This window comes from Myotis myotis, unplaced genomic scaffold (assembly GCF_014108235.1).
Source record: "Myotis myotis isolate mMyoMyo1 unplaced genomic scaffold, mMyoMyo1.p scaffold_m19_p_13, whole genome shotgun sequence".
In the NCBI taxonomy this organism is placed as follows: domain Eukaryota; kingdom Metazoa; phylum Chordata; class Mammalia; order Chiroptera; family Vespertilionidae; genus Myotis; species Myotis myotis.
Genome location: NW_023416317.1, coordinates 56,227,964 through 56,240,374, shown reverse-complemented (window position 1 = coordinate 56,240,374; position 12,411 = coordinate 56,227,964). Strand labels below are relative to the sequence as shown.

Below are 12,411 nucleotides of genomic sequence, written 5' to 3'. Positions count from 1 at the left end.
CGCTTCCACCCACTCTGTGACCCCAAACCCAGGCCTGACACTTTCCAACCCCCTTCCCCGCCTTGGCATGGGCTCTACCACTATCTCTATTAGGCAAATGGGGAAACTGAGGCTCTGAGAGGTTAAGCTATTTGTCTGCGGCCCTAGAGCGCTTTGGGAGGGGCTGAACCCTGCCTGTGTTCTCTCTTCCCGTTGGCTGACAAAGACACCCCCAGGGGACTTTCATGAGAAGCACGGTGTGCGTGTGTGTGTGCGTGTGTGTGTGAGAGAGAGAGAGAGAGAGAGAGAGAGAGAGAGAGAGAGAGAGAGAGGGAGATTTCACACGAAACCAAAGAATGGCTGTTTTACTTTGTATAGTTGGGTTGTCCTACGCTGGAGAGGACAGAAGACAGCCTTTGAACTAAGGGCTCAATCTTTTTGTCAGTTTAGTGACAAAGTTTGGGGCTTTCTACCCTTAAGTGGACATATAAAGGTTGTGCAACGAAAGAGAGATTTGAAGTCCAGTCATGACAACATCCAATAAGCCCGTAAAATCCCCTTAATTCTCTTTCATCACGGGGTGAGGGAAAGGACTAAATATTTCTCTTTCATTCAGGATCCAATTGAGAAACCTTAATTACAGATGATCTGACCCAAGTATTGGACTATTTTTTGGAGCCAATTGTAATTTTTCTTTAGACACTTCATGTCACCCTCCAGCTAATGGAGACAATAAATAAAGGTTTCTCCCTGGTTGGGTAGCCCAGTTGGTTAGAACACAGTCCCAAAAAAGAAAAAAAAAAAAAAAAAAAAAAAAAAAAAAAGAATGGCTGTTTTAATATGCATGGGAAGCATGTTCTCTCCCCCGAGGCTGGAGGACCTGGGAAGGCTCCAGCTTCAGGGAGATCCCCAGCGTGCAGCCACTACCTCAGGCAGACATGACTAGCGGCTGGGGAAGTCAGGGAAGCCTTCTTAGAAAAGGAGCATTTGGGTTGGGCTTTGGAGGGTGAGTAAGAGTTTTCCCTGGTGGAACTGAGGAAGAAGGCTATTCAAGGTCGAATGACAGCGCGGTGGACTCTTTGTGGGGAAGCGAACAGAACGGCTGGGCAGTTTGGAAAGCCCTGTCCTGGGCCCGGGGGGAGGCACAGGCAGGGCACGGGAGAAGCCCGCGGACGTGCTAAGGGGAAGGCAGGGCGAGGTTGGGTTTGGAAGCACCTCACTCTGGAGACGGCGGGAGGGCTGATGAGGAGGCCGTGAGCATGGTCCAGCCGGGCGAGCGAGAGGTGATGAGGCTGGATCTGGGCAAGACAGCAGGGGAGCAGCCAGAGGGCAGCCGGGAGGGACCAGGGCATGGACGTGAGATCCACAGGCCAGGAATGAAGCGGGGCTTGTCTCCAAGACGGGAGAAGGTGAGGTGTGTGGGGGGCAGCGAAGAGTCCAGGTCTGGACACTAGGAGTCTAGGAGGCCACGGACCAGGCCATTCACTTCCCCAGCCAGCGGGCAGCAGGCAGCGGGCAGCGGGCAGCGGGCAGCAGTTCACAAGTGTTAGGGCGAGGGCACGAGCTCTCTGGCCTGGAATTAAAGTCCGTAGGCCCGCTTCCTCCCTGGGTGACTATGGACAAGCTACATTTTCTTCCGGGTCTCAGGCTTGCATCTTGGAAACGGAACAGACCTAGAGGCACCTGCCCAGCTCCCCTCCCTCGCCTGTAACTCTCCTGGGAAGGCATGGACCACTGAGGGGTGGGAGCCCGCGCCTGGGTCCAGGCAAGGGTAGTAGCTGGTGTAGTCTCTACTGGAGCTGGAAAAGAAGTTGCTAGAAGGTTGGGCTGGCCTCGCCTCCACCCCAGCCCACACAGACAACAAACCAAAGTGTCTATTCACCAGAACTAGAACCCAAGGCCACGATGGCAAATAACGCCTGAGGGTGGGGGGCTGGGCATGGAGACAGCAGCAGGGCTGATGGGGGAGGGGCCGCTTAGAGGCCCAGGGAGTTCCAGCCCAGTCTCAGGGGACATCAGTACCTTTCCAGTCCACCTCTCCAATGGGATTAAAACAGGACAAGGGAGCCCTAGCTGGTGTGGTTCAGTGGATAGAGCGTCGGCCTGCGGACTGAAGGGTCCCAGCTTCGATTCCGGTCAAGAGCACATGCCCGGGTTGCAGGTTGGATCCCCAGTAGGGGGCGTGCAGGAGGCAGTTGATCAATGATTCTCTCTCATCATTGATGTCTCTATCTCTCCCTCTCTCTTCCTCTCTGAAATCAATAAAAATATATTTTAAAAAACACGCCCACAAATGGACAAGGGCTAGTTACAATGAAGCTGCAGCAGCTGCCAGACTGAACCTCATGGGGCTCGGTGCTTATCTCCCGAGCACCCCCACGGAGATGCCCCTGGGCCCCACTCCCCGCGGCCCCATGGCTCCGCGCCCCTGGAGAGAGGTGCTGTCACCCTCCCTGTTTCACAGCCAAGGAATCGTCAGAGTTCGTGAGACGGAGGGGAAATGCCCAGAACCAAGGGCATGGCGCCCAGGCCAGGCTGGAGGGAGGTGGGGGTGAAACCAGGGCGTGGGGGTGTGTGAGGAGGACCCAACCTCCAGGGCCTCCTCCATCTATCTCCTCTAGGACACACAGGAGCCCCAGCCTGGGACCCCGCCCCGGCAGTGGGGTGGTGAGAGGCGACTGATTTCTGGCAAAGCTCGGCCTGCTCTCCTGAAACTGGCCCAACAGGTTGGTGTGAAAGGGCTGCCAGGCCCGCGCTGGCTTCACGTCTCCGTCTCCGGGAGGAAGGGGGCCGCGGGGAGCTCCCAGGATCCTCTGCCTTCTTTCCAGCTAATGTCAGGCCCCCTGGCCCTGGCGTTACTGTGGGCCGCCGTGCAGGTGGGAGGGTTCCCCTGCGTGGAGCCAGCCGGCCACGCCCCAGCCCCACTCACACCTGAGCCGCCCCGGCCCAGCAAGATCTGCTCAGTTGGCAGCTGCAAGGCCAGGCCCAAGGGCTGGGGCCGGGGCCAGGTGACTCAGGGGATGTTAGGACACAGTACTCAGGGTGAAATGTCTGGGTAAGACCTCGCACTGACTGGCCTAGTGGCTCTCTGCCCCCAAAGTCGGTCCAGAGGAGGGTGGTGAGTCCAGGGAGGCACAGCATAAGGACCAATCTCCAGTCCCACCTCCCCAGGGCCGGGCAGAATCCTCCAGCCCTAGCCCTGCTCCCTCCTCCAGAGAGCCCTCCAGGATCGCCCCACCCCTTGTCATGCCCTCAGCACCTGTGGGTGCCAAGGCTTTGGCTTGCTAGCCCCTGGGGGGCAGGGCAGAGCTCTCGACTCAGAGTTCGCACCAGGTTTCTGCCCCTCACAGGCTGTGTGACCACTGCTCTTGGAGCCTTCCCGCTTCCGCTGTGAGTGAGACAACCTCTGCTGGTGGGCAAGGCTGCACTGAGGACTCAGCGGAGCCCCCACCAGGAGCTCCACGCCGCCCCTCGCCCCCTCCCCCTCCGCCACCCGCCTGCCAGAGCCTACACTCCTCAGCTCCCGCGGCGTCCTGTCCCCAGGCCTCCCGGGGGCCGCCCCACCCGCTGACAGGCCCAGCCCTGAAGAGGATTGCCCGGCAGCTCCGGCCCCCGCCCCCGGATATCCTTGCCCTGATTGTTGGCGCTGCCAGCGCCTGCTCTTTGCACAGGTGTCCACCCTCCGTGCCACCTGCTGCAGAGCTTCCCTGAGCCTCTCACCTGCAGCCGTGTCCCCCCAAAGCCACTCTGCCCGTGCTCTGCTGGCTCTGTTTACCCTCAGAACTGGTCCCGAGTGCGCATTTGTTCCCTCGTTTATTGTCTCTCGCCCATAAGCCCCCAAGGGTGGGCACCGTGTGCATCTTGCTCCCTGCCATGTCCTCGGGCCCAGGTGGCATCTGGCTCAGGTGGTATGCAGGGAGCATGTGCGCTGGCAAAGGACGTAATTGGTAAAGAGTTGCCATCAGGTACTCTTTGTATGTTGTGCCAGGCCCGGGGCACCCGCCAGCCGGCCCCTCTCTTTGTCCCTGGCGGGCGCTGGCAGGCCATGCCCTCTGCCTCCAGGCCGCCCCGGCTGGTGGCACCGACTGCAGGATTTGGGGCATCTGTTAGGCTGAGTCTCTGTCTTGGGTCTGAGACCAGATGACACACCCTCCACCGTCCCCGTTCCAGGCATCACTCACTTCCCTGATAGGAAAACACGAACAGATTAGCTCGGCCGGCGTGGCTCGTGGTTGAGCATCGACCTATGAAGCAGGAGGTCACAGTTCAATTCCCATGAATCTGGGGCAACAGGTCCGGGCTGGGGGCTCAACCCCCAGTGTGGGGAGTGCAGGAGGCAGCCGATCCATGATTCTCTCTCATCATTGATGTTTCTATCTCCCTCTCCCTTCCTCTCTGAAATCAATACAAATATATACTAGTTGTTTTCTTTTTAAGAAAGAAGATAAGATTAAAACAGAAAAATACTGGAGGTTAGACATAGCTGACAGCCCCTCCCCAGGCAAGAGCTGGACCCTGGCTTGAGTGGAGGCAAAGAGGGGACAGGGCCCTGCTGGCCAGGCCAATGGCTCCAGAGATCTTGCAAGGAGGGACCCGGGGAGTGAACACAGCAGCCAGGAGCAGCCTGCCTGAGCGGCCAGGCCTTGTCACCTGCTGGAGCAGTCCAGGGGCGAGTGGGCAGCCGGGACCCCTCGGGGCTGGTCCCTCAGTGCCCCAGGTCCTCAGCCAGCCCCTTGCCCCGCTGGGCCTCGGTTCCTTCTGTGTGGAGGAGGGTACATGTAGACCCACGCCCAGGGTTGTGGCGAGCTCTGTGCGAGGTGCAAACCCCTGTCCATTGCTATCTCCCCTCTGTTGGCCATGAAGCTGCCGGGCTTCCTCCGGCCCCAGCAGCTTTCCGTCCCGGCCACCGTGCCAGCCGGGGACCAGCCTGCTTTTGGCCACCCCATCTCTGCTACCTGCCCACGGGGTGACTCGGGTCTGGGGGTGGAGCAGACAGAGAGGTCCTCACAGGCATTCTGGGAGCCGCAAAGGCACTGCGACTCCGGCTGAAGCAATGAGGAGCTTTACCACCCCCCGCAGGGCCCTGGCATCCCGGAGGAGGCGTGGCACCAGGCCCCATAGCCAGCAACAGAGCTGGGCACCGGGCACCAGGCACGGGGCTGGCGGCCTGGGCCCCGACCCACTTCCTGCTCACTCTCACCAACCAGCCCTTTCTTCACCCAAGGTGCTGGGCCTCCAGTTATCCTGTCCTGCCTCCTCATCACCCTCACAGCTCCCTGCTCTCATCTGCCAGCAGTGGCCCCTGCTCATGGTCTAAAGCAGCGGTTCTCAACCTGTGGGTCGTGACCCCTTTGGGGGTCGAACGACCCTTTCACAGGAGTCGCCTAAGACCATCGGAAAACACATATATAATTACATATTGTTTTTGTGATTAATCACGATGCTTTAATTATGTTCAATTTATAACAATGAAATTATATCCTGCATATCAAATATTTATATTACGATTCATAACAGCAGCAAAATTATGAAGTAGCAACGAAAATAATTTTATGGTTGGGGGTCACCACAACATGAGGAACTGTATGAAAGGGCCGCAGCATTAGGAAGGTTGAGAACCACTGGTCTAAAGGCCAAGAGAACGGGAGGGCGAGCGCCGCTTCTAAAATAAGGGTGTGAAGGCTGCGACTGCGGGCGGAGGAGCTGTTCTGTGAAGTAACAAGCAAACGTCAGCACACAGTGGGACTGCGGAGGGTTCCCAGGTCAGGCCGCCAGACGAGGGCGTGTTTTCGCTTTCGCTGCTCTCCTACCCACTTTTGGGTGCAGGGCCCTGAGTGCGAGGAGAGGGTCCCCCAACCCCACCTGCCCCCACCTGAGGCCAGGCCCTGCCTACCAGCTCACTGGCCACTATCCCCGACGCCACCAGCTGCCCCAGAGCACAGGATGTCCACCCCCCCAGCCCCCCGCCTCCTGTGGGCGGCAGTGAGCTGCGCAGTCATGCCCGGTGCCCCCGCACTCCCTGAACCTGCTCCCCAGGGCTTCTCTGGCTATTGGCCTCCTCATCTCAAAAGACGCGCCCAGGAGTGGTCCAGGGCACCCACCCCCCTGAAGTCTCCCCTTTTAACTGGCATCTCCTGTTGGCTCATCTCGGGCCTGGTGCTCCTCTGCCACCCCTGCCCTGGCAGCGGCCTCCCTCCCGCCTCATCCTTCCCGGGAACAAGAGGCTGAGAGGACAGAGCTGCCCTGCCCCCACCTCCCATGGGCCCCCGGGCCGGGCCTGCTCAGCCACAGCAGGTCCCAGGGCCTTGGATGACCCAGACGGAAAGCGGGTGATGATAATAAGATCAAGGGCAACAATCTGTGTACAGACTCAGAAGAGGCTCCACAAACGAAAGGAACAATTTTATTGCCATTATAGAAAAATCAGTGGAAGATAAAGGACTACCAAACTGTGTTTTTTGTTTTTGTCATAATAATTATTTTATAAAGTCTTATCAGATGCGCATCTCTTTCTCTCTCAGGGGCAGGCGGGCCCCTTCCGGGGAGGAAGCAAGGCCGGCGGAGCGGCAGCCAGGAGACCAGCTCTGAGGACACAGGGCTCTGCCCTGGGGGGGCGGGGGGAGGGGGGGGCTGTCAGGCTCCGCTGGGCGCTGAAGCTTCGGTTCCGTGTGCTTGTCCATTCGCCCACCTTGCGTACAGGGCTGGGGAGACGAGCAGACATCCACAGATGGGGTGTCGGCGCCTGGGGTCTCAGGATGGGCCCTCCGCAGGGAGGAGCAGAGAAGCTGGGCGGAGCTGGGGTCTCGGAGCTCTGGGGCTCAGGGCAGAGAGGCGGGGCTGGCCCACCCTGAGGCCAGCCCGAGGAGAATAAATAAATAAATACGTGTAACCGCGCGGGTCCAGCCTGGCCTGCTCCCCACCAGGAACGCCACTGTCCACCTCCGTTCCTCTGGCCGCCATCCTCCCTGAGAAAGTCGGGCTGGAAGGAGGGCCCGCCCCACCCGGCCAACCGAGAGCCCTGAAAAGTCTAAGGCAAAGTCTGCGGAGTTCAGGGGGCTGCGCAGCAGGTGAGGGGGCCCGGCCCGCGCACAGGGTGAGCCGGGGCCTGCCGGCTCCCTCTCTTTCGACACGTGGCTCGCCACCAGGAGCCACATGGGAGCTGGGGCGCGACCTCCAAGTTGTGTGACACTCCCCCCTGCTCCTCGCCCCCCAGCCTGGCTCCTGCAGGCTCTCCCAGGTCCAGCTGCCAGAAGCACATGGGCACCGGGATGACCGGAGGAGGGACAGCGAGGGCCTGAGTCCAGCGGGGCCGCTGTCCCCTCCGGAGGTCAGGGTGAGGCGAGGGCGGCCGGGCGGATCAGAGCTGGAAGGGGTACTGGCGGAGGTAGTCGGCCATGCGCCGGGGCAGCGGCAGGCAGTCCACGTCGGCCACCAGGCGGTGGATGGCCAGGCGGCACAGGTGCTGCAGGCTGGGCGCGCGGCCCCGGTGCACGAAGGGCTGCACCAGCTTCAGGTGCACAGCCGTGGCCGCGGGGGCGGGCAGCGTGGGGTCCCCCGCTTCCTTGGGGACCGGTGGGGCTGGGGTGGGAGCCGGGTCCGGGCTGTCGCTTCGCGTGTCGGTGGCACAGGAGGCGACGTAGTGCTGCACGAGGCTGACCACGTCCGGGAAGGCCAGGATGCGCGGCCTGGACAGGCAGTTGGAGTCCAGGCGGAAGCTGGAGTCGGCGTACTCAATGCGCACGTTGGTGGGGCCGCGGGTGGTTTTGACGGACAGTGTGAACAGGTAGCTGGGGTGGGTGCTGTCCCGGACGAGGAATGTGCCCTCGGGCATCTTCTGCAGGTGTTGCCGGGCCTCGCTGGCCGTGATGGAGCCCCAGTACCAGCCTAGGCAAGCGGAGAAGGGGCCGAGAGGTTGGTCACAGTGATCTGGGGGCACCAAACCAGGGCCGGACTCTGTCTCCCCTTTCATGCTTCCCTCGGGAGGGCTGTACCTCCCCACCAGACTCTGCTGGGCAGGGCTCTGCCTCTCCCATTCCGCTTCCGTCAGTGCTAAGCTGCCCCTTTCAGCTGAGCCAGGAAAAAGCCTGCCCGCTCCGGACTCACCCGACTCCCGCAGGTAGGAGAAGGTCTTGGCTATGCACAGCAGGTCTTCCTCGGGGTCTAGCACCTTGGGCTCGCTCTCTGGCTGGGCAGGGGCCTCCTCTGCCACCTCCTCCGGGAAGGGCCGGGCAGGCAACGGCTGCATAACTGGCTCAGGCTGGGCCCACTGGGGCCGCTGCCCAATCTGCTCCAGAGCCAGCAAAGGACAAGGTCTAGAAGGGAGGGGCGGGCAGTGAGTGGAGGTCCTGGGCTATCCCCACCTCCAACAATCCCGTGCCCCAGGCTGGGCACACGACCCTGTCCAGTCCATCACACCGTGACCCTTAGCTTCCCCTCTGCCCAGCCCTGGGCTCAATGAGTCTACTACCCACTCCCACTATCATCACAAAATCCCCCGATTGCTTCCCCTGCACGTCGGTTCTCTGGAAAGACGTCTCTGCTCTCCTGCTTTTGTTGGACAGGAAGTCGTCGCGCTCTCTCTGTGTGGCCCAATCAAAGCCACACGCCATTCCCTGTGCACATTTCTAACTCCCAGTGGCCAGTTGGGTCCCCACCGCACTGACTGGATTCAGTGCAAAGACTCCTCACAGTGGTGTCCTCCTGGCTGAGCCATGGGAGGGACCTAGGTCCACACTGGGCATCGTCCTCTCCTGCTCCCTGCTCCTTCTGCCTGAGGGTCCAGGGGGCAGTGGTCTCCAAGGCCCTGGCAAGTCCCGCCTCCCATCAACATGAGCTCCTGGCAGAGGGCAGGGTCGGCATGCCCCCTTCTGGTCCCACCCTGGCAGCCAGCCTCACCAGGCCCTGCGATTCTACGCAACCCTTGCTCTTCTCTAGAACCGTTCCCGCACCCGCAACGAAGGGCCCTTGCGCCCAGACCGATTCTCCGGCCACACCATACCCTCGGCTGGCCAGCGGGTCGCCGAGCCGGCCCCGATCTGAGCAGTAGCTCCCCTGGAGGGGAAGCCTGTTCAGCATGATGCCCGGCCTTCCAGGAGTGAGGGGTGCTCACAAACTGCACCCTTAGGCCTCAGCGCTGGGTCTGGTCCCCAGCTGTTCCGAGATAACGAAACTACAGACCCGACCCTTGGGGAGAACTTATAACCGAGTCATAAAGCCCAGGGTGTCTCGGGGAGTCAGGATCTCCCTGCGCCTGAGCCGCGCCCGCCAGGCCACAGGAAGGCGTAGGGGAAGGCCCTGCAGGCAGAGGTGACAGCAGGGGAAGCGGTGCCAGATGCTGCCCGGGTGGCAGGACGAGGGGGCAGGAGCCAGCCGCCGGCCGGCAGAGGAACACGTCCCACAATGAAGGTTAGAGGTGACCCTTCGGAAACTAACAAACAAGGGCCCCCAAGCACCCACGAGCAGAGGGAGCCACGCGGCCCTGCCACACCCCAGCCTGCTTGATACTTTCCACCCCCCTCTGGCTGAACCCTGGGGACCCGGGGTCCCACTCAGGGAGCCGGAGGCCGCGTTCCAAGGTCCTGGCTGGTGGCCTGCCCACTGGGCCTCCGCGCTCAGCTCAGGCCCAGGAATCTTCCAGCACAGTGGGCGGCTAGCCAGCCAGGCTGGAGCCTCTGGGGGCGGCCGCGTCTAGACAACGAAGCAGGCGCATGTGGGTGTGGGCACGGCTGTGTTGGGCCCACAAGTTTCTGGCGAGTGACTGTGTGTCTGGGGAGGGGTGTGTCCATGGCTGTGGCATCGGCATGGCGGGGGTGGTGGCTGGTGTGTTCCAGGTGTGGGCGGCCTGTCCATGTGCCCGCTGTGGAGCCCACCCGGCCCGGGAGTCCCGCCTGGGGACACATGCCCATGGGGCAAACAGCCCTGAGGGGGGACCCTCCAAAAAGCGGGCAGCCCAAGCCTACAGTTGGGAATTCCTTCTCCTCCCCAGGAGGCCCGCTGGCTGTGGCTGTGTGTGTGTGTGTGTGTGTGTGTGTGTGTGTGTGACTTCAAGTCTTGCTCCCACCTCTGGCCCTGAGTCAGCTGAAGCAAAGTGAAAGAGTGTGGGACCCTAGAACTGGGGGGAACTGAGGAAGGCAGGGTGGGGGGCGGCGAGGTGTCCAGGAGTCCCAGAATTCGGGGGGCAGGGAGGGAGGTGCTGGAGACAAACAGGGGCAGTGGAGAAGCACATTCTTCCTGGCACCTCCAGGTTTCTCCTGGAAACAGGACCTCCCTCTCCGCTCCGGGCAAGGGCACGGGCACGGAAGCCTGGCCCCACCGGGCACCACCCAGTTCTGACACCAGCACCCCCGGGGGCCACCGGCTTGCCCCGCGGCTCTCTGAGCTGCCGGTCAGTCTGGGAGCGCCAGACCCCTGGCTGAGAGTGATGCTGGGGGTCTGGGGTTGGGAAGGAACGGCAGGAATGTGCCAGGAATGCTCCGCCCAGGCCAAGACTGTCTTATCACCCCCACCGCCCCCGCAAGTCTTTGGGAAACTTGGAGAAGGGAGGCAGGATCCTAGCCTGCGCTGTGAGGAGGGGTGAAGCAGTTGCGGGGGAGCCCCAGACAGGACGAGGCCAAACCCTTCCTCCCAAGAACTGCTGGTTGGCAGATGCCAGCTTGAGAGCCACGGATCTCAGGCTGCTTCCCAAGAAGAGCCTAACTGCTAGCCCGGGGCAGGAGCCGGCCGGCCGGCCGGACAGAGCGGGGCGGGCTGGCCCAAGTCCGCAGCAGGCCCAGGGCGGCAGGCTAGGAGCGCGCTCTGGGCCCAGGGGGGTCCGGGCGGGTGAGCCCCGTCTGGGAGGATGTGCTGCCACGGGCGGGTACCTGCTCCAGACGGAACCCAGGCTAAGCACACCTGTGTGCCCCGTCGCCAGCCGACCCCGGCTCGCCTACAGTGGCGGTGGTGTGGTCACCCTCCCGTGTTGGCACTCGCCCCGTCCTCGCGCTCTCGGTCACCTCCAACCCGCCAAGCCCCGCTCCCCGGCGGCTAGCACGCGGCCGGGGCTCTCCGGCGTCCCGGGCGGGCGAGGAGGCCGGGTGAGGGCGGAGCGCGGTGCCTACTCACCCCTGGACGCAGAGGACCATGTCCCGGCAGCGGCGGCGGCGGCCCGGAGCGGGGCTCGGCTGGAGGGAGGCGCGCGAGCGCGGAGCGAGCTCTCCGGCGGGCAACCGGGGCGCACGGGCGGCGGGAGCGGACTGGGCGGCGCCGGCGCGGGCGGGCCGGGAGGGCGCGGGGGGCGGGCCGGCGGGCGAGGCGGGGCGAGCCGCCTAATCTTTTGTCCTCCGCGCCCCAGCCCTTCCCGGAAGCGACGCCTTCCTAGAACCGCGGGCCGCGCAGCTGGGCCGCCGAGGGGCGCGGGCGGGCGGGGGCGCAGACGCCGCGTCGGGGGCCGTGGGGCCTCCGGAGGAAACACCTTTGACAAATTTCCAAGAACTTTCCAGGAAAAGGAGGCGGGGCCCCGAGCGCCGACCTATCGTGGCGCAGGGGGCGGAGTCGAGTGACGGAGGCTGACGCGCTTTGCGGGCTTGAACTTGACCCGGAGACGAGCTGGGAAAGACCCGATTTGGAGGAGGCCGGGGAGGGGCCGCGCCTACCCGCCCGAGGCGCCTTCCTTCGTGCGCTTCACTTCGCTGGGGACAGGCGCCTTGTTTCTTTGTAGATGGCAGCGCGTGGGCGGGGCCCCAGGCCTCCTAGGCCGTCCGCCTGGTGTGCAAGCGCCTCTTGGACCCCGGACTCTGTGTGTGGGGTGGGGTTGGACAGGGATGTGGGGGTGGGGAGAGGAAGGGTGCGGAGAGGGGCCCCAGATCCAAGCAGGTCCGCAGGGGTCAAGTCTGTGGCTGTCATAGCCGAAAGGATCCGGGCAAGAATGCTCTCTGGGAAAGTTCGGGGAGAAGGAACACATCCCCGAGCCTTTTGCACCTGCAAGGCCACCCAGTCTCCGCCCATGGTGGCCTCTGGCCCGCCCGCCAGCCAATCAGGGAAGAAGTGATGACCCACCTGGGGAGGCAGGCGGGGATGGCCAGCCCCCAGCCGACCACACAGGACAGCCCTCTTGTGTCTCTGGGCGGGCGGGTCTCCAAACGTGCGGAAGTGAGCCGTGGAGCTGCACACATCGGGGGTTTAACCGAGAGAGGGAGGTAGAGGGACCGAGCACGACACCTGATTCCGATTCCGTCCACATGGAGCTAAGTTTGATCCTCAGCAGCTGGCAGTGCCCCCGTTTTGCAGACCAGAGACCGAGCCCCAGGGAACACAGTGCCTGGCTCGGCGGTAGCAGGGCGGGAGTTTGATCCCAACTCTGAATCCTGAGCTCACACGCCTACCTGTGGCCTTCTCCATCTTTTCCCAGTTTGCTGGACTCACCAAGGAGCCTTTTGAAAGACCCTAGGGCTGTGC

General features: G+C 62.6%; 1 protein-coding gene across 2 annotated transcripts; it reads right to left on the bottom strand.

Annotated features, from left to right (window-relative positions):
* Window positions 1-6,342: 6,342 nt before the first annotated feature.
* CISH (cytokine inducible SH2 containing protein) lies at window positions 6,343-11,230 on the bottom strand. 2 transcript variants are annotated; one of them, XM_036333451.1, is made up of 3 exons: window positions 11,080-11,230; window positions 8,083-8,291; window positions 6,343-7,863 (listed from the first exon to the last, which is right to left on the bottom strand). In XM_036333451.1, exons 1-3 carry the CDS (start codon window positions 11,097-11,099, stop codon window positions 7,337-7,339), a joined length of 756 nt encoding a protein of 251 aa, XP_036189344.1. In that variant the 5' UTR covers window positions 11,100-11,230; the 3' UTR covers window positions 6,343-7,336. The 2 variants fall into 2 exon arrangements, with proteins under 2 accessions (XP_036189344.1, XP_036189345.1); XM_036333452.1 differs by lacking the exon at window positions 11,080-11,230 and adding an exon at window positions 9,749-11,071 and having other exon boundaries at window positions 8,083-8,295.
* Window positions 11,231-12,411: the final 1,181 nt, after the last annotated feature.